Genomic DNA, 21977 nt, shown 5'->3' with positions numbered 1-21977 from the left:
GTTCCTTTCTGGAGGGAAATTACACATAAAAAATCTTTAAAACAATGTCTGTACTTTATGAACCTGTAATTCCATTTCTAAGAACGTATTCTGAAGAAATAATTGTTGATGTGCCCAACGATTTAGCTATAAGGATAACTGAGTGTTGATTATTGTGTCTAAATTATTTACAAACCTTCAACAGAAGGGGATGATGAGATAAATTATATCACATCCACATGGGGAAATAGTACACAGCCATCAAAATTATGTAGAGAAACAATGAGGTAAGATTTATTGAGTCCTTACTATGTGCCAAGCAAATTTCTAAGAACTTTTTTTTTCTGCTTTATCTCCCCAACCCCCCCCGTACACAGTTGTATATCTTAGTTACATGTCCTTCTAGTTGTGGGATGTGGGACGCTGCCTCAACGTGGCCTGACCAGCTGTGCCATGTCCGCGCCCAGGATCCAAACCCTGGGCTGCCGCAGCGGAGTGCGCGAACTTAACCACTCGGCCGCGGAGCCGGCCCCCAAATTTCTAAGAACTTTACGTGTGATAGTGTTTCCCGCCACTGTATGAGACAGGGAGATTATACTTCTATATTATAGATGAGGAGCCTAAATGAGGTGGTTCAATCCCTCGCTAGTAAGTGGGAAAGCCAGTATTTCAACCAGATCGTGAGGCTCCTGAGCTCCCATTCCTAATGATTACAACTAAGGAGAGTATGTAACAACATTGGCAGATTTATAAAACAGAATGCGTGAAAAAAAGCAGTATCCACTGTGTGATCCCATTTTCATGAAAGAATGCATGTATACATAATCATAGAAAAAAACAGGAAATACAGCAAGATGTTAAATCGTTTTTTCTGGATGCTGAGATTCTAGGTGATTTGAGCAGATGCTATTGGTACCCTGGTCACCACCCTCAAGTCACCACCTTGAGTCCTTTATTACAGGCCAAGAGTTTCCTAGTCTCTCTGCCTAAGAGTGTGTCTGGCGGTGTACAGGGCAGGCCAGAGTGCCAGGGAATTGAGGTCCCAGGAGCCCACCAATGACAGAGGGTAGCCTTTTCCGGGTGTGTCCTTCTCAGTTTCTCAGAGGGTCCCCAGTGGGAACAAGCCCATGGGTACTTACAGCGGTAACGTGTCTGATAACGCACCTTCATTAGCTTTTTCTTCTCCTCGCCCTATCTCATTTCCGCACGCCCTCATGGTGCCCCTGGGGTCACTCTCCCCAAAATTAGTTGCACTGAAACCTTGTCTCAGAGTTGGCTTTGTGGGGAGTCCAAATTTGGAGCATTTTAAATTTTTCTCCTTTCATTTACATTGTCTTTATGTTTTCTGTAGCAAATATACTGCATTCTGACAAGTTATAAAGAAAGACAAGGTGTTTTTTTTAAAAAGGTATTTACTAGACTTCTAGTTAAACTAGGTGGATTGAACACACGCATTTGTCTCCTTCCGGATACCTCAACAAATGCCATCAAAGGAATAAAGTGTACAAATACACAAGGGCAAAGAGAGTAGGGAAGGAGATGATAGTGTCCAAGAAAGGCTAACGATATATGGACTTAGCAGAGTGGACTATCTGTGAACAGGAAGCCACAGTCACCAGGGAAGGTGAGCTGGAGGGAGGGGCTGGCCACATGACCTCTCAGCACCACATAGCCAGGGTCCGACCTCCGTGCTTCCTTGCCTGGGAACTGGAGGTTGAGCCGGGATGCCAGGCACCAAGGAGCGGGTGAGGAGCAGGGCTGAGAACTCTGGGAGGAGACTGTGAGATGCGAATGGTCTCGACAAGGGCTGGCAGTTCTTATGTAAGCCTTCTAATACGATCCAACTTTTTAAGAACTGTGTGCATATGTAATTTTACCGAATTTTTAATAAAACATTGGAGAAATGTTTTGGTTGTTTAAATGTAGAAAAACCAGAACTAGGTTGGTGACAAGTAGTATTAGATAGCCAGATAGATACACGTACACACTTGTTCACAGCTGCAGTAGTCACAATAGCCAAAGGGTGGACAGAGAACAAATGCCCACCAGTGATTGAATGGATAAGCAAATTGTGGTCTATACAGGCAACGGAATATTATTCAGCCGTAAAAGGAACGAAGACTGATACACCCTACGTGCATGAACCTTGACGACATTATACTAAATGAAAACAGCCAGAGGCAGAAGGCCACATGTTGTCTGATTCCTTTTATATGAAACATCTAGAGTAGGTAGGCCACTCATTAGTGGTCGCCAGGGGCTGGGGGAGGGGTCATGAGAAGTCAGTGCTGATAGGTATAGGGTTTCCTTTGTGGTGATGAAAATGTTTTGAAACTAGACAGAGCGGGTGGTGGCACAGATTGGGAATGTACTAAATGCTACTGAATTGTTCACTTTAAGGACGGTTAATTTTATGTTATGTGAACTTCACCTCAGTTTGAAAAAAAGGAAGAAAGAAAAAAGTATTCAGGTTGAGAAAGGAGTGGAGAAGGAAGGCAAGAAGAATTAGGATGCTCAGTACCACTGCATGTATTATGTTTTCAGGAATTTTATTATGCAGATGGGCGATGCTGCCTGATAGGATGACACAGGGTCCTCAGACCAGGTGACACCATGGAGACATGTGTGGCAGCCCCACAAAGTGGTGGAGCCTCAAGTGGCAAAGGGCAGGGTTCCAATGGGCCTTAAGTAGTGAGACATTCAAAATCAGGAAGGGGAGTATTGCAGGTGCCGAGATTTTCTCTAGATTTAGTAGATACAGACGAAAACAAGGAACATTCAGAAAGCGTCCTTTAAAATCTCTTGACATCTAGCTTGTTCATATCATATGTGGTGTTCCCCAAATGCCAGCTTCATCACAAACACACACTGGGCTGATTAAAGCGCCAAGTGCTTTCCTTTCTTACCCTCTAAAATCCATATTCCATGACCATATTTGTTACAGGCTGAACTTTGTCCCCTCTCCCAAATTCATGTTGAAATCCTAAACCCCAGCACTGCAGAATGTGATGTTATTTGGAGATAGAATCTTTACAGAGACAATCTAGTTAAAATGAGGTCATTGGGGGGCCATCGTCCAGTACGGACTGGCGTCCTTATAAAAAGCCAAAATTTTGATATGAAGACACGCAGAAAGGGAAGACGATGGGAAAAGACACACGGATGAGATGGCCGTCTACAAGCCAAGGAGACGCCTGGAAAAGATCCCTCCCTCACAGCCCTCAGATGGGACCCACCCTGCCGACACCTTGATTTCGGACTTCTGGTCGCCAGAACTGTGAGACAATAAGTTTCTGTTGTTTAAGCCACTCAGTTTACAATACTTTGTTACGGCAGTCCTAGCAAACTAATACAACATTGTATAATAATCCTCGTTTTCACCCTCGAAATGCACATCACCTGCATAAATACCTCACCCATCGTATAGTGGCTGGTCACATGAAATAAACTTATGCTCTTTTTAGATAGTAAGTTTCCACAGGACAAGTCCCAAGAATAAATAACTTTGTGGCTGCAGCCCCGGAAGAACCATCTACGATCACAGTCCTTAGTAAACGCTTTTATGATACTGATTGCAGAGGATGCTGAGTATCAGTGCTTTGACATAAATCTCCACCCGCTTCAGGGAAAGGCATACAACAAGGTACGCATCACTTGGACCTGGGCAGCTCGCAATGCACACCTTGGCGCATGTGAAAGACTCCGGCCGTTTACTCAGTTCTTGTGAATGTGAATTCTCTGCAGCAGCGGTTCCTGGCACCTGGTATGTGGCTATTTTAATGCAAAATTAATTGTCAAACATAAGAAGACTGGAATCTTCTCCCTAGTGAGTCTCTCAGCCTCCGGCTAGTCGACCTCACTCTTGTCCTCAACGCTCTGTACTTTGTTAGCAATATTCAAATTACCGTGAATGATTTCAGTATCTCAAACCCAAAACACAACCCCTCTTAGTCAGCTTGCACCCACGTTTTGATTTGTTCTTACTGGCTTATTCCCACAACAGGAAGGATATTTCTAGAATTTGTGTTATATCTCCACTTTCATTGTCATCATCATAATTGTCATAAGATCACACTTGTATACATTTGACACCTGCTTCAGTTTTAAACTGACGTCAGGGCGTCAGTGACATTAAAAATTCTATCTTTAGTGTTGTATCAAGAAAGTCCTATGTGTGTTGTATCTATGATTTCTCATAAAACCTCTATGGACCAATATTTCATATTCTGAATAGTAACTTGATGAGTAAACTAAATTATTCTGAGGCAGGAGGATGCAAAAAGAATACTCCTAGAGATTAACTTTGCTCTGAGGATGAGCTCGACGTGTGTGAGCAGTGAAGCCGCTGCCACCCTCCCATACACCCACGACTTCAACACCGCATTTCACTGAAGGTACACAGACAACCTATTCAAAAGTGTCTTCATTCATAGGGTATAAGGGATGTATTAATTTCCTAGGGTGGCCATAACAAAGTGCCACAAACTGCGTGGCTTAAAACAACAGAAACTTATTCTTTCACAGTTCTGGAGGTTAGAAGCCCGAAGTCCCGATGTCAGCAGGGCTGTGCTCCCTCCACAACCCGGAGGGGAAGCCTTCCTCGCTCCCTCCTAGCTGCTGCCAGTTTGCTGGCCATCTTTGGCCTTCCTTCGTTGGAGGCTGCATGACTTCAGTCTCGGGCCTCGTGGTCACTGGCCTTCTCCCTGTGTGCCTCTGTGTCTTCACACGGCTGTCTACTTACAAGGACACCAGCCATACTGAGTAGGGGCTCGCCCTACTCCAGTATGACTGCATCCCAACTAATTACATCTGCAATGATCCTATTTCCAAAACAGACAAATTCTGAGGTACTGGGGGTTAGGAGTTCAGCATATATTTTTTGAGAGGGACACAATTCAACCCAAAACAAGGGATAAGGTAAACTTGACACATTTAAGTTTTGAGGGCAACTCATAAGGCAGCATGTTTCTTTGTTTAATGAAGACAATCTTATTTACAAGAAAGTGCACAAAATGCATAGGTATAGTTTAAAGAATTAGAAAGCAATATCCACGTAACTCCCACTCAGGTCAAGAAACAGAACTTTGCTCGTAGCAGAGAAGCCCCCGGTGCCCCTCCTTCAGCGAAACCCTCCTCCAGCATTTCACACTGCATTTAGTTGTCCCATCTCCTTGTCTCCTCCAGTTTGTGACAGTTCCTTATTCTTTATCTTTTTGTCAAATGACTCTCCATTTTTGAAGAGTACTGGACACTTACGTCGTAGGATGGTCCTCAATTTGGGTTTCTCTGAGGTTTCCTAATGATTAGCTTCCATTTTTGGCAAGAATCCCACAGAACTGCGCCCTTCTCAGTGCATCCCATTAGTTGGCACATGGTGGCCTCATGTCTTACTGGTCACCTGAGGAAGGTGATGTCAAGTTAACCAAGTCGGTATTTTTCCTTCTGTGATAGTGCCTTGTGGGGATACACTGAGACAATGCACACGTCTTTTTTCTTGTCACGCTTTTGCCCACTGCATTTAGCTCTCACTAATGATTCCCATCGTTAATAATTACTGTGGTGTTGAATGATTTCCTGATGACATCATGCCTTCTACCTCTAGTAACTGGTATTCTCCTGTGAGGAAATGTGCTCCCCTGCCCCATTTATTTATTCAATCATTTATTTACATCATGGATATTTTATTTCATGGTTTACAATCCATTGATAGCATTAGTTATTTTTTCAAATCGTCCCAGAGTTGGCCATCAAAAGCAACAAGTTGGCTCCTCCTGTGTCCTTTGTTATGCTCCCCCGGCCCCATCATTTTACGGACACTTCCCTTTTTGGCATCACAAGGTGTTCCAGGCTCGTTTTCTGATTTTCCTGCCCCAGCCCTGAAATCAATCATTTCTCCAAGAAGCGCTAGTTCCCTTTATGAGAATGGTATTTAGAAACCAATAACTGAGCACTAGCTGTGCTCACCGGTCCCACGGTGTTTTTGCTTTTAGCCCCTCTCAGTAGACAAAGCATGTATGTATACTCATACATTCTGCTTTCTGTATTTCTCATCCATCTGTACACAGAAAAGCCATGAGTTCTAACACTTCCAATTCCAATCCAACACCACAGGGTTCATTCTAGACTTTCCCAACTTTTATTTGTAACTACTTTCTCAATAATGAGAAGCTTTGCTTTCATTATGGATCTTTCATTGTCCACTATATATTTATTTGCTTAACATGCAAAAGGCATTTTTAGAATTGCTAAGCCACATCCCTTTACTAGCCGGCGTATATTTGTGTACAGTTCATCTTTAGCTTTACATTATACAGTCAAAAATCCCCTTTTCCAAAGTTGCTTTTTTTTCTTTTTTGTTGAGGAAGATTAGCCCTCAGCTAACTGCTGCCAACCCTCCTCTTTTTGTTGAGGAAGACTGGCCCTGAGCTAACATCTCTGACCATTTTCCTCTACTTTATATGTGGGACGCCTGCCACAGCATGGCTTGCCAAGCAGTGCCATGTCTGCACCCAGGATCCGAACTGGTGAACCCTGGGCCGACGAAGTGGAACGCGTGCACTTAACTGCTGCGTCACCGGGCCAGCCCTGGTTTTTTTGGACCCCTTCAGTGTGGTAATGTCACTCATTTGTAATTTAGGTAGGTTTTCTCAGTTTCTATTTCGTTTTGAGTTCCCTGCACACCATGGTTGATTTTAATTTCTTCTTTTTTGGAGTATGTGGAACATTACTAGAATTCTGAGACAAGAGTTAAATAAAAATGTATCTGAGCGAGGTGTCACTTAGCCCAAATACCCCATTCTCAATCCTCCTTACTTTGCACTCTGGACTTACCCTCTGTAGGTAACCAGTCTCATTAATTTCTAGTTTATTCTTCCTGTGTTTCTTTTGCACAGATGGGCAGATATTTATTACATGAAGGAAGTTAAACCGTAGGCACTCTTGCACTTTGCTTTTCTCACTTAACAATATATCCTGGAAATCATGGCATGAGCTCACAGAGCTTTTCCTCATACTTTTCACCCTGTGTAGGACTCCACCGTGTACCATAGTCTACTGAACTCTCTTATGTATAGATTTTAGATTACGTCCCATTATTTTGCATTTACAAGCAATGCTGCAGCGAGCAACCTTGTGCACACGTGCTTTTGCATTGTTGGAGGGATGATCAGGGCATTTTCCTAAAAGTGAGACTGCTGGGTCAACGAGTGAGTCTATTTGGTTTTATTAGGTATTGCCACGTTCCACTCCAGAAAGGCAGTACCAGTCTGCACTTCCACCAGCAACAGGAGAGTGTTTCACCAATGGAATGTTGACAAACTTTTAACTTTCTTCTACCCTCACAGGTGAGAAATGGTTTATCAGTTTTAATTTGCATTTCTCTATGCTTGAATTTCTAAAATATATTTGAGAGACATTTCTATATCTTCTTTTCATTGACTTGTCTTCTTCCATTTTCTATCAGGATTTTGGTCTCATGTTCTTCAATTTTCGAGAGTTGGCTTCATGGTTTTGTAAAGCTAACGAATACTAAATATACACACTGGCACTTGAACGTTTCCCATCATGACTTGAACCAAGTGCCAATATCTAGTATACATCAATGCAAGGAGCAGCTTCCTACGGGCTTAGGATCTATTTTCATTTGAACACCAAAGCACATGTAAACCCTTTCTTCTAAGAAACACAAGTACGTTGGTTTGTCTATGTATAGTCAATCTTGTTTATTATGAAACAGGGTTATCTTTTTGTATTAATTTTTAGTTCAAACAGTCAAACCCTATGCTGCCAACCTCAGTACTGAGCTTAGATGGGGCTTTACTACATATGAGAGAATATTTAATATGTCCCAAAGCCAGATATAGGCCACTTTTTGAGTGATTAGACACATTTCAGTATCATTTACATTCCTATCCTCTTGACTATTAGAAGATTCAACAGGGACTATTTTCCTGCTAACAGGCTATTTTAAAATTAAAAACAAACTGTGTATGAAGATCCAGTTTAGCTCCCACATATTGTTTGAATTGTGTGTCTAATTATATGCTACTCTTTCAAAAATTTCCTCAATTCAATTGTCTTAAATTCAGAAGACAAACAGTAACACTGACTTTTTGAAGATTACAACTTCGGAATGTTACATCTTGAGACATTAAAAGTTGTATTTATTTTTTTAGTGACTGATTTTCTAGCTCTTAAAACATGTCTACAGCTGCTACAAAAATTGATCAAAGATCAATTAGACTCAGACACAATATTAAAGATTCAATTACAGGTGCCAATGGTACATTATTTGTGATAGGGATAATAAAATGAGCACAGCGTAGAAACCAGACGGTAACGCTGCCTTGTCAGCTGACGTAAATCCCGTATATTCTTTCACGGGAGATGAGACTTGTAGAGAGAGTGGTGACAACTACAGAGACGTCCACTACTCGGCCCTGCTGCCCGAGACCAAGCAGATGACGGATGCTGCGGTAGGAGCTGTAATTTGAGAGCTCCATCTTTTCTTAGGGCATTAAAATACATGTGCTGGTTTGCTGTACCATTAGTTTCTCTTCTTATACTTGATTTATAAAAGAATTAAGGGAGACAGCATGGAAAATAAACATTAACCGTCTGGAAAAGTTAACAGCAGTTTAAAAACAACCATTTGCAAAGAGTCATCCTCTTCTCGGTATAGCGCAGACCAAGCCCTAGTTGTCTTAACTTTTCCTACGTCACTGAAGAGAGCCAGGACTAAGATCAGTGAATTTGATATGACCGCTTTAAGGAAGAAAAAGTGTATAATAAAAATATTCAAGAAACTCGATTCCCTCTCACCCTTCCCTCTGCCCTCCAGGAGCTAGTCAAAGCCAAATTAAGATGCACTAGGTGATTTCCCACAAGTCGTGTCCAGGCTTTGACACAGCATTGCTGAATCTTCCGGGAAGACTGCAGAGAGTTGAAGTCAGCGAGTGAAGTGAAAGTGGTTAGTTTCATACTGAGAACTTATTATAAAGCTTTCTCATGGTTAAAATGTGCTTTTGTGCTGGCTGAGGAGTGGAAAATACTCACATCATCAGTAACAGAAAGAATTTTGGTATTGTGAAGAGTTGTCTCATATTTTCGCAAAATTTTTAAAAAGGGCAAGTGTTGAACATTCTGACCCTTTAAAAAAATATGCTTAAATACGTGTAAGAGCTGTGGATGGACCAAAAAAACACATCTTTAAAAAGTGATGTGGTCATAATAAAAAAAGGACACTTTTATACATAGGACTTTATTTTTGCACTGCTATAACAATTTCATTATAGACCAAGGGAGAGAAAGAAAAAAAAGGATAAAACCACCACACTGAGTAAATTACTAAAGCTTGTCTACTTTTTAACAGGATTTTCCATCTGGTAGGTTTATTGTCATATCCCTTTCAAAACAGACAAGATGCTTACCATATTTTAAAGATTATAGGTTGCCACTGAAAGAAAAATTTTACACAGTCACTGTACATCAAGGTTGAAAAACTGTCCTGCATGAAAAATATACTTAGAAATCATGTGGATAAAAGAAAAAGAAAACATTATTGTGTTTAAGGAAAGATTAAAGTCCTCATAACGTGCCATCTACGCGTAGCGTGGACATCCCTTCTTCTTGGAGTCACTCAGGTGTAGGCTGTTCCTGCGTGCACCCATTTCACTCATTATACTGTGTTTTTACCCAACAGTATTTGTTAAGGCAAACAAATCCTTTTCTGAACAGGTCTTAAAGAAATTGTGGACAAATAGCAAACTTTTGGCAGTAAAACAGGTTAACACATACATAGTCTTTAGTAATGTACATTAAGCATATTTTTCTTGAACTAGTGACAAGAAAAGATGAACATGCTCGTTAACAATGTCAAAAAGTTTAAAATTCAGTGTCCAAGCAATTCCTAACAATGCTTCTGTAGCTTTAAGCTCTAAATGGTATAGAATTTATGCAAATGCATTAAAGAATTCAAGCTTGGCAAATTACACCCAAGCAGGTTATTAAACTATATATACAGAAAGTAATGATAAATATAGAATTAAAAGAGTCCTTCTGTTTTTCCTTATAGCCTTGAAAATTGACAAACTTTCTGAGGACAGTTCTATAGTATTAAACATTAGGTAACCACAGGTGTTGGGAAACCTAACTACACAAACCAATTTAAAATACTCAAGATGACTTTGTAGTGTTTAATACAATTCAGTTCGTAGGGAAGGGCACAAGACAACATTTAACAAAAATAATCACATCAATTGACCTAGAAATCAAATGCAAATAGATATGAATACAATCTCCAAAATCTGTCTTTTTAAGTGAACATTAACCATTTATTCAAAGTTATACAAGAATTCGAAGGATTAAAGTCTTCTGTGACATAAAGCCATTTCGAATAGTTTCATGTCTCAGCTGAGCAGGAGGAGAGGGTGAAGGAGTAAGTGAGTAGCCCCATGTGGGCAGCGAGACAGTAAAAACGGATTCAACAGCAGCCTCCCCCGGCCTGCTGTCCTCCCTGATTGCCTGCGTGTGTGGCATTAGTAGCAGCATGCTGAGGGCCAATTTTAATGCCATTTGCCTGAAATGAAAGAGAAAGAAAATACGTAACTGGATCCAATCAGATAGCATAGTTTAACTAAATTTTAAAAACGCATTTCTTTTTTTTTAACGAACTATATTGATTTATCCCCCCCCCCCCCCCTTTTTGTTTGGTGCAGAAGGCTGGCCCTGCACTAACAGTGTGCTCATCCTCCTCTATTTTATCTGTGGGACGCTGCCGCCACATGCCTTGACAAGCAGTGCCTTGATCTGCACCTGGGATGGCAACCCGTGAACCCTGGGCCGCCAAAGTGGAGTGTGCGTGCAAACTTAACCACTATGCCACTGGGCCGGCCCCCCGTTTAATTTTAACGACACGATTTTACCAAACAACTCAGAAAAATATGTATTAGACAGATTTTTCCAACGATTAAAACAGTATCTCGTAGGGGATGTTCCTTCCTTTTAAAAACAATACTGTGGAAGTACTTCTGAAAATAATTCTTTATCATACCAGGCACTGGGTAAACAGAAACTGGATAGCGCTGCTTTTCAGGGAATTCTCACAAAGGAGAAACTGTTTAAAACAATTGTTGCAAGTAATCTTTAAAGTATCAAAATAGGCAAAGGCTATGCTGCTTTAATGCGACGTAAAATCTTCTCTCTCGGCAGCATTTCTGTTCCATGTTGAATCAGCTGTACAGGCTAAGGGCACATGAGTGTTCTGTGTCATCAATAATTTCTATGATCCCCAAAGACAGGGCAGCTTGCCAAGAACCCACACACAGAGTAGTTCTTTCATTCATCAAACTCACACTTATGTCTTAACCCTCACTCCCTCAAGTGGATTTTACCTAAAAATACAACACTTTGAGAAAAGTAATACAGTAGCTTCAGAAATTAAGCTCTTAAGGAAACTTTACGTCACAGTAAATCTCAGATTTATAGCGCTTGGCAGTCGTTCTGCAACAGTAGTAGCCTTGGGGTTTCTGGCACTAGCTCAGTATTGACAGCAGCTGATGTGGTTTCTTTTCGCTCTTTTGACTCCTCTTTAATAAAAAGCATGCCCTATGGCTCATTGGTTTTGCCCCCTCTGGGCTGGTAGCAACTTCTTGAGGAATCAAGGAGTCAGGCTTGGCATTAGGCCAAATAAATTGCACGGCCTGTTGGCTCCTGACAGCACATTACAATCACAGCCGCACCAGGCACAGTAAAGCAGTCAGCTACTATATGAAACCAGACAGAAACAATGAACGTGCCCTTTGAAAGAGAGGCCCAATTACTGTTCAATTTATATGGCATTAGTCTGAATGGTGTCGCCTTTAAATTAACTCGAGATCTACTGCCACATAAGCCTTGAAGATAGGATTTAGAAATGATATTACTCCAAATTCAAAGAAATCAGAAAATCAAGTACTTTTTGGAAACATCAGGCAAAATGTTGTCTGTTTTAGCAAAGAATATTGAGGCAAATAATAAAGAGCCCTGTTCATGTGCAGGCCAAGAGAAACACGTGCAACGGCCTCCCAACCCAACGCTTTCTTAACGGTAACTCGGGAGGAATGAGGGTTTTTCTCTTGGAAGCAAAAAGTCTTAATAGAAAATGGCAAAATATTTACGTAGAAGTAAATAATATGTTTTACTCACATAAATGTTCTGAAACAAATAAGGATAAATGCATAGTGAGGATTTAGGTCAAAATGATGACTTCCGATAAATACTCTGAATTACATGCTTCAAAGCTTTACATTTTATCCTAATCATGTTGATCAAAACTGGCTCAAAATAGTTTTACAAAAAAACCCAAAAAAACAAAAAAACCCCCACCAGCGCCAATTACCAATTACATGTATTAATTTAGTCTCCTGAAAACATGCTATGCTATACTGGGAGTAATTTCCAAATTGGGTATTTCCCTCTTTCATACCAGACAAGAGAGAGAACATCTTGCATTAGTAACACAGTACATGCATTTACACACTAGAAATCATTCCCCAAAGCAGATGACACCATATGGATGTGTGGATGAAAGTGGAGGTTGTTCTTTCTTTGGAGGATTTATATTATTTTGCATTGCTGGCAATAAATGGATAGGGTCACTTTAATCTGTTTTCACAGATAAAGTGATGCTCTACTAAAACATAAACATTTAACTATTATACAACATATAAAAAATTTTCAGTTGAACGGTTATAAACTAATGTGGTAACTGCCATCATAGATCCATTTTAGGAATTAAAAAAATACAAAATCATGACTGCAATTAGTAATTAAAATTCAATTCTAAATTAATATTAGCCAATAATATTAATATGTACATACCTCGTTATTAATGTCAAAGACTCCTTCTTGGATTTTTTCATAAATCTCTTTTGCTGTATTAATAAACGCCTGAAATACAAGGCAGAGAAATTGGTTCAAATTATTTTAAAACCAAAACGATGCAAGAACATTATACAAAAGCTCTATAGAATATCATAACGTTCAACATAAGAAAATCAACCAATGTGATACACCATATTAATAAAGGATAAAAACCACACAATCATTTCAACAGATGCAGAAAAAGCATTTGACAAAATCCAACATTTCACCACAAAAATACTCAATAAAGTAGGACTAGAAGGCAACTTCCTCAACCTGATAAACAGCATCCAAGAAAAAACCACAGCTAACATCATACCCAGTGGTGAAGACTGAAAACTTTCCCCCTAAGATCAAGACCAAGGGAAAGATTTATGTGAATGCTTATTAGCATTATTAGCGCCAATAGCCAAAAAGTGGAAACAACACAAATGTTCATCAAGTGAATGAAAACCAAAACATGGCACAACCATATAATGGAATATTATTCAGCCATAAAAAAAATGAAGTACCAATTCATGCTACAGTGTGGATGAACCATGAAAACATTATGCTAGGTAAAAGTCAGACATAGAAGACCACATATAGTACAATTCCATTTATAGTCGCGTGCCCCATAACGATGTTTCAGTCAATGACAAACTGCATATATGACGGTGGTCCCACGAGATCAGTACCAAACAGCCTAGGTGTGTTGTAGGCTATACCACGCAGGTTTGTGTAGATACACTCTATGATGTTTGCACAATGATGAAATCACCTAACGACACATTTCTCAGAACGAATCCCCCTGGTTAAGCAATGCATGACTGTATAGGAAGTGTCCTGAAGAGGTCAATCCATAGAGAGAAATAGTAGATTACTGGTTGCCAGGGGCTAGGGGAAGGGGGGAATGGAACGTGACAGCGTATGAGTCTGGAGTTTCTCTTTGGGGTGATGAAAATGTTCTGGAATCAGATAACGGTGATGGTCGCAGAACTTTGTGACTATACTAAAACCCAGTGAACTGCAGCCTTTAAAAGGGCAAATTTTATGGTATGTGAATTATATCTCAAAAGAAAAATTCATGATGGGTGGGAGATAACATAACGTGAGAACATGCATTAGAAAACCCTGTCAACTAGATAAACGGCATAAACTTCCATATTGACAGCGGCTTACTTTTGGAGGCCACTGTGCCACACAGGATCCTTTTAGCCAGGACAATGTATTATTTAATACACAGTTTAAGAGAGAAAGAACCAAAGGATGCTTATGATAAAGAGATAAAAGGCAGCTCAACTTCTATGCCATGTTGAATAAAGTCTCACCCTTTTCCCATACAGCACTGACAAAAAATTAATGTTAGAACACTGTGACCAAACGAAGTCCCTGAATACCAAAATTAATACACAGGCATTTGATATTTATGTAAATTAAGATATTTTATACAAATATTTCCAATGCTACAGAAGGTGTATATAAACTCAGGTGCTAGACTATCAGATTTGAGAGATCACAGATAAAAGCATTAATATTATAAGTCAGGTCCTCTTCAATTAGCATTCTATGAAAATTCATAAAAGAAAGCTATCTACCACTGATACAGACAATTCAACATTTGTAAAGTAAACAGGGTTTATGGAGAGGAACAAATCATACCTTTCGTCTTTTCTACACTGGAAACATTTGACTGCTGAACTTGCCACCAGAGCTTTTGTTTCCTAATTAACAGGACTGATATGTTTTCACCTTTAAAGGCCTTACAGCTCCCCAGAGTAATCAATCTACTGCAGCTCAATTACCGCACCAAGAACACACCAGTCAGGGAAGGAGACGTGAACGGTGCAGCAGGAGCACAGAGATATGAATATGCATAAACTCTAAGTGGCTGATCGAATCATCAGAGAGGGTCATGAGAATTTGCAGCAAAATAATGAGAAGAATTAATCACTGCAGATTCGCAAGGCACTTAGGAAGCAAGTGTGCTTTTCATGTGTGTGTGCTGGAGTTAAAGTGAAAGAGAAATTGGCTTTCAGCCAACTCTGAATTGATTCACATTCCTCAAAATTGAAGTTATCCTTATAAACAAGAAAAAACAACTTTATTTCCAATAACATGTCAATTATGATGATGGACTTAGAAACCAGGCTAACTAAATACTGAAGTCAACAAATTCATAAACTTAAGGGGCTGGAATTCCTTACAGGGGCACCCACATGGGTACATTTCACGAGAACGTTAGACAGAACTACTCCCATAAGTGAGTTACAACTTTATATAAATAAGCATTCATATTATATGTCATTATTAAATATACCAATTTATGTAATAAATCGACTTTTTGCTAATTTGTTGATGAATCACTTTAAAAATTGGCGTAAGAAAGTTATGTTATATAAAATTGTCCAAGTCACTATTAATTTTATTACTTAAATAGTACTTAATATTTTATTAAGCACCTTTAAGAACAGTTGTACCCAATGGACTTAAGAGGTATTTTATATTGTAAAGACATGCAATTAATTTCATTACAATTGAAATATAACAAATGGTTACATTTTCTCTTATAATTCCTACCATCTCAACGATATAGTCTTTGGACAATGCTACACTTAGTTGTCATCCAACTTTCTGATTACATATTAAAGACAATGAAATAAAATATTTTCCACTCCTCTTACCATATTATAGAGAGGATACTATATAAATGATTGTTTTATCTACACCATAGCAAAAAATTAACATTTAATGTATATTAAGTAATTAATAATCAATTTTAAGAAACCCTCAGTTTAAAACCTAATGTGACAAATGTAGACATTAGTACACCTGCTTTAAAAACGTGTAGCTATGGACTGAAATTGCTGAGTACTCAAATATAATGAAACATTAGCCAAATAATGTTAAAAGGCTTATTAGGGATCAAATGAAACGTCTAAGATAAGAGCCTTGGGTGTCACAGACGACACCTGTCCACTAAAGCCGCAAAGCATTTCAAGAACTTTGAAAGACGTATCTGTTAAAATATTTGGCTAGAATTTTCTTTAATCGCTCATTTCACTCTAGTCTCTAAAAATCAATCCCCATATATATTTTTCAAGGTAGAGAGGCAACAATCTGAAATACCTCTAGAACACAGAAAAAAATGAGGAAATCAGCAACAAATTAACTACATAGATACTACAAAGCTTTTACACTAAAGCTCATGCTTTAATAGGACAGTTTCAACTCGAAATTCCTTCCAATTTCAGACATAATTTTAACGAGTTTTACTTTTTCTGTTTTCTAGGCTATAGAAGTGAATCATGAGGAGGAGGAAGGAGAGCGCATGTGTGAGGGGTGTGTCTGTGTGAGCGATAAGTGGGATGGGTGGGCATGTGCAGTGCGCAAGAGGCAATGGGGGCAGCAGCTGTGGGAGCAGCAGACTTGTGCAGACATCTCACAGCTCCTGATGGCAGAGTGCAAGTGTTAATGACGATGGTCCAACTCATCAAGGAGAGAGGGGCTCAGTATCTGCCGTTTAACATAATCTAAAATACATTTCGGAAATGCTTCCATCATCATTCTTACAAGTTTTGATGTTTACCAGGGTAAGATTTTGTAACCTCGGAAATTATCTGGAATAGTTATTTCCTTAATATCAGAAAAATGAATCAAGCCGATGGTATACTTACAGAAAATTTTTAGCATTAGTTAATACAATATATATGTATATATTTTAAGCTTAATTTTTATTTTATTTTATTTTATTTTTGAGGAACATTAGCCCTGAGCTAACATCCACCACCAATCCTCTTCTTTTGGCTGAGGAAGGCTGGCCCTGAGCTAACATCCATGCCCATCTTCCTCTACTTTATATGTGGGACGCCTGCCACAGCATGGCTTGCCAAGGGTGCATAGGTCCACACCCAGGATCCAAATCGGCGAGCCCTGGGCCTCCAAAGCAGAACGTGCGAACTTAACCACTGTGCCACCAGGCTGGCCCTAATACTATATATATATATATATATATATATATATTTTTTTTTTTTAAATACAATATTTTTTAAAACATGCCATCCTAAAGATCATTGCAGATTTTGTGGCACATAAGTTAGAACTACAAGTAGGAACATTATATTCATCTCTACATTTCAAATATAGTCAAATCTGAATATTAATAACAGGTTATAGAATAGGAAAAAAATTTGCTGAGAACTGATGTCAAAGGATTTCATTATTAGCGCTGTGAAACAAACACCATCTAGGCAGGTGCACGATTACGACGTATAAACAGATTTCCCAGCAGCCAACCTAACTTGGTGAGCCTCTTGCTTTCCCACGCAGCGCTCCACTCCAGTGTCAGCGGCCTGACTCCCTCATTTTACCATTAGCTCCCCGCTCCACTCTGCCCTACTTTGATTAATTGCCATGTTCAGTCCTTTACCTTCATTAGCCATTAATTGCCTTCCACCTCAGACACTCATCTTTCAACTCTCAGCAGTAGTTATCTGAATGGTCCTGATAATACCTAAACTTAAGTGAATCTTCAGGGACTTCTACAGCACAAATTAAAATAAACATAACCACGAAGAACTATAAATGCATTGTAATTCAAATAAACGGTCAGCAAACACACACGCCGGTGTATCCTACCTATCATGTCTCGTTTACCCAAGGGCACCTATTAAATCGCTACCACAGATTTGGTACTTAGATTTCCTCTAAGTACTAAGTAAGATACAGGAACAGGAGGGTATAGTTCTTTCTGTTGCTGAACTAACACAATTTGGTTGGAGGAATCTAAGCACAAAGGCTTAAATCTCCATAAGATGCAGGAAAAATAAACTCAGTGCACTGATTGACAGAGGGAGACGGTGTGCAGGGCAGGACTGAGGCAGGTCTGGCTGCAGGCCGGAAACAACATGCGAAGAGGGCCTTCACAGCTGATGAGAGTGGACAGAGGCAAAGCGAAACAGGCAGTAATATTTTATTCTTATTATGGCTTAACAGTTTTTAAGGCAAAATACTGAAATTCTCTGCCTACAATGTTTACATTATTTCCTTATGTAATATGCTGCCACCTGGTGGCAAGATAAAAATGACAGCATTTGTTAGGTAAGAATTGAAAATGACAAAGTATCTTAGTTTCATCTGGACACCTTGCTCAGATGCTAGAGAGCAAAGCGCGCTGTAAAATAAGTGGCACTAGTTTTCCCTTAGAGCTGGGAAACACCAGTAACTGGAATGCTGTTTACTTTTCTTCTCAATTGCTAATCGATGCCATGGTCATTACAGGTGCCCAATTGCTGAGGCTACTAATAACCAGTATTTACTAAGTACTTACTATGGGCCAGTCACAATGCTAAGTGATTTACATAGGTTTTCATTATTTCTGAAAAGAAATTCAAAATATGTATAAAAATAAGAAAATTAATTTTAATCTTTCTTTCATTTGCTTTCAAGAAAATTTATGTTTGTGGGATGCAGTTATACCTATAAGATTAGCAGAATGGCTAAGGGTGGGGCTCTAGAATCAGACTGTCCAGGCTCAAACCCCAGTGCCACCTCTTATTAGACGTGTTGCTCTGGACCAGCTGCTTAACCTCTCTGTGAAATGAGGGTACTAATGGTGCCTACTTCACAGAATTGTGGGGTGCATGAAAGTAAAGCACTGAGAACACTGCTCGGCACGTACAAGTCCTCAGTGCAAGTTAGCTTTCATGGTCATGAGTGTACGCACGCAGTGACATGTGGTGAGCAACAGAACAAGGTGCAGGTGCTAACTGTGAATGTGCCCTGAAACGTACAGACTGAAGGAGAGGAACAGTGACTGATGCTCTTTGGTGAATTAAAATATCTTAATAAATAAAACTAAACCGTAAAAAAGTAAATTAGCAACACGTAATGTGTACAGAAAACCCTAAAGAATAAAATATATTGAGACTTAAATATTATGCAAAGATAGGAAAGTCTTGGGGCCAGCCCCATGGCCCAGTGGTTAAGTTCGCAGGCTCCACTTCGGCGGCCCAGGATTTTGCTGGTTCGGATCCTGGGCGCGGACATGGTACTGCTCGTCAGGCCACGTTGAGGCGGCGTCCCACATGCCACAACCAGAAGGACCCACAACTAAAACATACAACTATGTGCTGGGGGGTTTGGGGAGCATGAAAGAATAAAAGATAGGAAAGTCTCACGAAAAGAACATTAGACTAGAATTCCAGATTAAGCAGTTTAAATACAAAACTCCTTGAAATTCTGTGACTTTAAAATGTCTGATTCCATCTGATTTAGCTTCAGTATAAGAGTACTCATACACACACGATCCAATACAGTGTCTTTCAAATTGTACTTCATGGAAATCCTGCAGGACCACCTCTGGGGGACGAGGTAGGAAACAGGGAGAGCCCGGCGGAGGGAGAACCATTTCCTCCTCTCTCCCCCTCATTTTGCACGGTACCCCCAATTCCAAAGTAGAGCCGTTCTGCTTTTCTTTCCTTCATACAGAGTTTCCTATGTTTCATTAGAAGAAGGAGGGCCTCTGAAATCTAGCCATCTATAATTTCATAGACAGGACTGAGCTGCAAAAGGAGAAACGACCTGTCCAAAACCACGCACAACTGTAGCAGAAGCAGGAGCGGCAGGATTAACATTCTACCCACCACATTCATCTTCCTTTTATTAGGATCACTTATCTTTAACACAACTCAAAGGAATTTTCATTTATTTTGTTCATGTTGCAGTTAAAATTGAACATAAAAAGCACACACTTCTTACATCCTTCAAAAAGCTTCCAGCTAGAAATTATTTTTGATTTCTAGGATTATTTTTGGAAGTACATAATATTTGTGATTATTTACATCCTTTGTGTCCTTCCTTCCCTTTACAAAAGTTAACATCACCTGAATGCTTATTAAGAAGGAAAGGAGGTGGCCTAAACAAACGGTGATCAATTTTACCAGGGAAATTAAACGAGGAAGAAACCAGAACTTTAGATGAGAAAGGTTTGGGGATTACACAGTATTTAAGAATTTCCTGTTCCTACTTTCTGTCAGAGGTAACACACAGATATGTCTAATTCCTTAGTAATTTAGTTCTTCCATTCAACAATCATGTACTGAGTACTTGATTTGTACCAGGCACTGAGCATACTCAGGTAAATATGAATGTCTTTAACTCAAGGATGTGGTAGCATGAAAACTTGCACAAAGTTGTTGAGAGGAATAATGTGGCATGAGCACGTCTGCCGATAAAAAACTGTCAAGAGAGAAGGCCCTGTGAGTGCGGGCCTGAAGCATAAGCAAGCGCCTACTCATTTATTAGGAAAATTAAGGGGAGGAAAGAGCATTGTGGACAGAGGGACAGATTTTAAGCTCAGTTACACTGGAAGCTGGGGACAGGCAGGCATGTGAGGTGAGGTTAGAAAGGCGGCCCAAGAGACATCAAAGAGCCCTGAAAAGGTGGGAAGCAGGTGGGGAACAAAATCAGAGGAGAGTTTAGAGGATGAATTATAAGGAGGCAAGGCTGGCAAGAGGGAGGCCAGTAAGGAGTCTACAGCAATAATCCAGGTAAGACATGAAGGCCTGGAACAGCCTGGCGGTGTAGTGGTTAAATTTGTGCACTCCGTTTCAGAAGCCCGAGGTTCACAGGTTTGCATCCCTGGTGTGGACCCACACAGTGCTCACCGAGCCACGCTGTGCAGGCATCCCCCATGCAAAATAGAGGAAGACTGGCCCAGATGTTAGCTCAGAGCCAACCTCCCTCACCAACAAAAGAAAAAAAAAAGAAAAAAAAAAGAAATGAAGGCCTGACAAATTAAAACAGCGGCAATAAGAACGGAAAACAAAGATCAAACTTAATATCTGCTTTGGAGAAATTAACAGGGCTTGGTAAATAATAGGGTGAGAGTGGTAAGTTTAAGGATGACTCTACTTTTGGCTTAGGTGACTGAAGTATGCTGTGAATTGAGATAAATAAAAAAGGAAAATCAGGTTTCAAGGAGGGAATGAAGAGTTTCTTTTAGACACATGGAATTCTAATGCTTAAGTCGCATGCATCTTGGTAGTTGGTGATCTATATAATTGTGCACCTATATGTGGATATACACTATAGACAAATGTGCAAGTGTGTTGAGTGAGTGATATGCATGTATCAGCATGATCTTCTTTTGTGATGTTTAGCTACCCTGAAGTAGAGAAAATGAAGGCAACTTTCAAAGTTACTTTGGTTTGAATCATCCTTGAAGTTCCCTAGGGTGATGGCCAAATAAGGGGTGGAGCAGCTAATGCTAGTCAGCAAAATCTTCCCATCTGTGGAAGAGAGCAGTACATTAAACTAAGCTCTCCTCAAGGGACCTGGAAGCCTGATAAGGTCAGATCAGATTTAAGCCTTCAGTTTACAGCCACATTCCAGCTTTATAAAAACACCTGTTCCACCACTTAAAACACAGCCCAAGGCAAGTAAGATGTCCTCTCTATGCAAATTAAGACTGTAGATTTTCAAGTACTGAGAGAGTACACAAGTATTAGCAAGGGGCCTTGAAACTGGTGGCCTTCTTAGTCACTAAAGTCCTATCGAGTCATGTTTTCCCCCAGACATAGAAACCCACTAAACCTGTTGGTTTAGAGGGCTTGGCAGGTCACTGCACTTTGTTCTGGGGTTGGCTGGCTGTATTTTCAGCTATATATTGGCTCTATCTTTAGTACTTTAGCAGCTAAGCCAGGAATTTCCAGCTAAGATTTCTCAAGAGTTTAAGATATTTTTTAATTACTAGACTTCAGCCTCAAAAGTTTTTGATGTTTATATATTTTTCTGGTTTCACATAAATTTCCAGTCCTAATTTTAAGTAAAATTGATATATATAGGGAAAAATAAGCCATCACATGGCTAAGAGATGGAGAAGAATATATGACAAAGTGACGACTGTTTGGGCAAATGGCAAGTTTAACCATTATTCACAACACAACCATCTTTAGGTCTTGGAATACAAAACTATAAATTTTGGCAGTGTCCAACTCTAAGAAAATCAATTTGAATTTAGAAGGAAAATACACAGAGGAAAATTGGGAAGGAATTACAGAAATACATCACTTCTTGAAATCTTCAACAAATTGGCATGAGGCTTTTGGGAAGGAGCA

The 21977-nt window shown here is 39.8% G+C and overlaps 1 protein-coding gene across 1 annotated transcript in view; it reads right to left on the bottom strand.

Moving 5' to 3' along the window:
* Positions 1–9222: 9222 nt before the first annotated feature.
* Positions 9223–21977, bottom strand: part of RAB2A (RAB2A, member RAS oncogene family) — a 96018-nt gene continuing 83263 nt past the window's right edge. The window contains exons 7-8 of the mRNA XM_046642153.1: positions 12838–12906; positions 9223–10555 (exon numbers count right to left, since the gene is read on the bottom strand). Of these exons, the coding sequence (XP_046498109.1) occupies positions 10460–10555; positions 12838–12906 (165 nt within the window). The 3' untranslated portion in view covers positions 9223–10459. The remainder of the gene's footprint in view (positions 10556–12837; positions 12907–21977) is intronic.

The sequence above is a fragment of the Equus quagga genome, chromosome 16 (assembly GCF_021613505.1).
Source record: "Equus quagga isolate Etosha38 chromosome 16, UCLA_HA_Equagga_1.0, whole genome shotgun sequence".
NCBI classification, from domain to species: domain Eukaryota; kingdom Metazoa; phylum Chordata; class Mammalia; order Perissodactyla; family Equidae; genus Equus; species Equus quagga.
The sequence above is the reverse complement of the archived record's forward strand: the minus strand, read 5'-3'. Positions and strand labels throughout refer to the sequence as shown.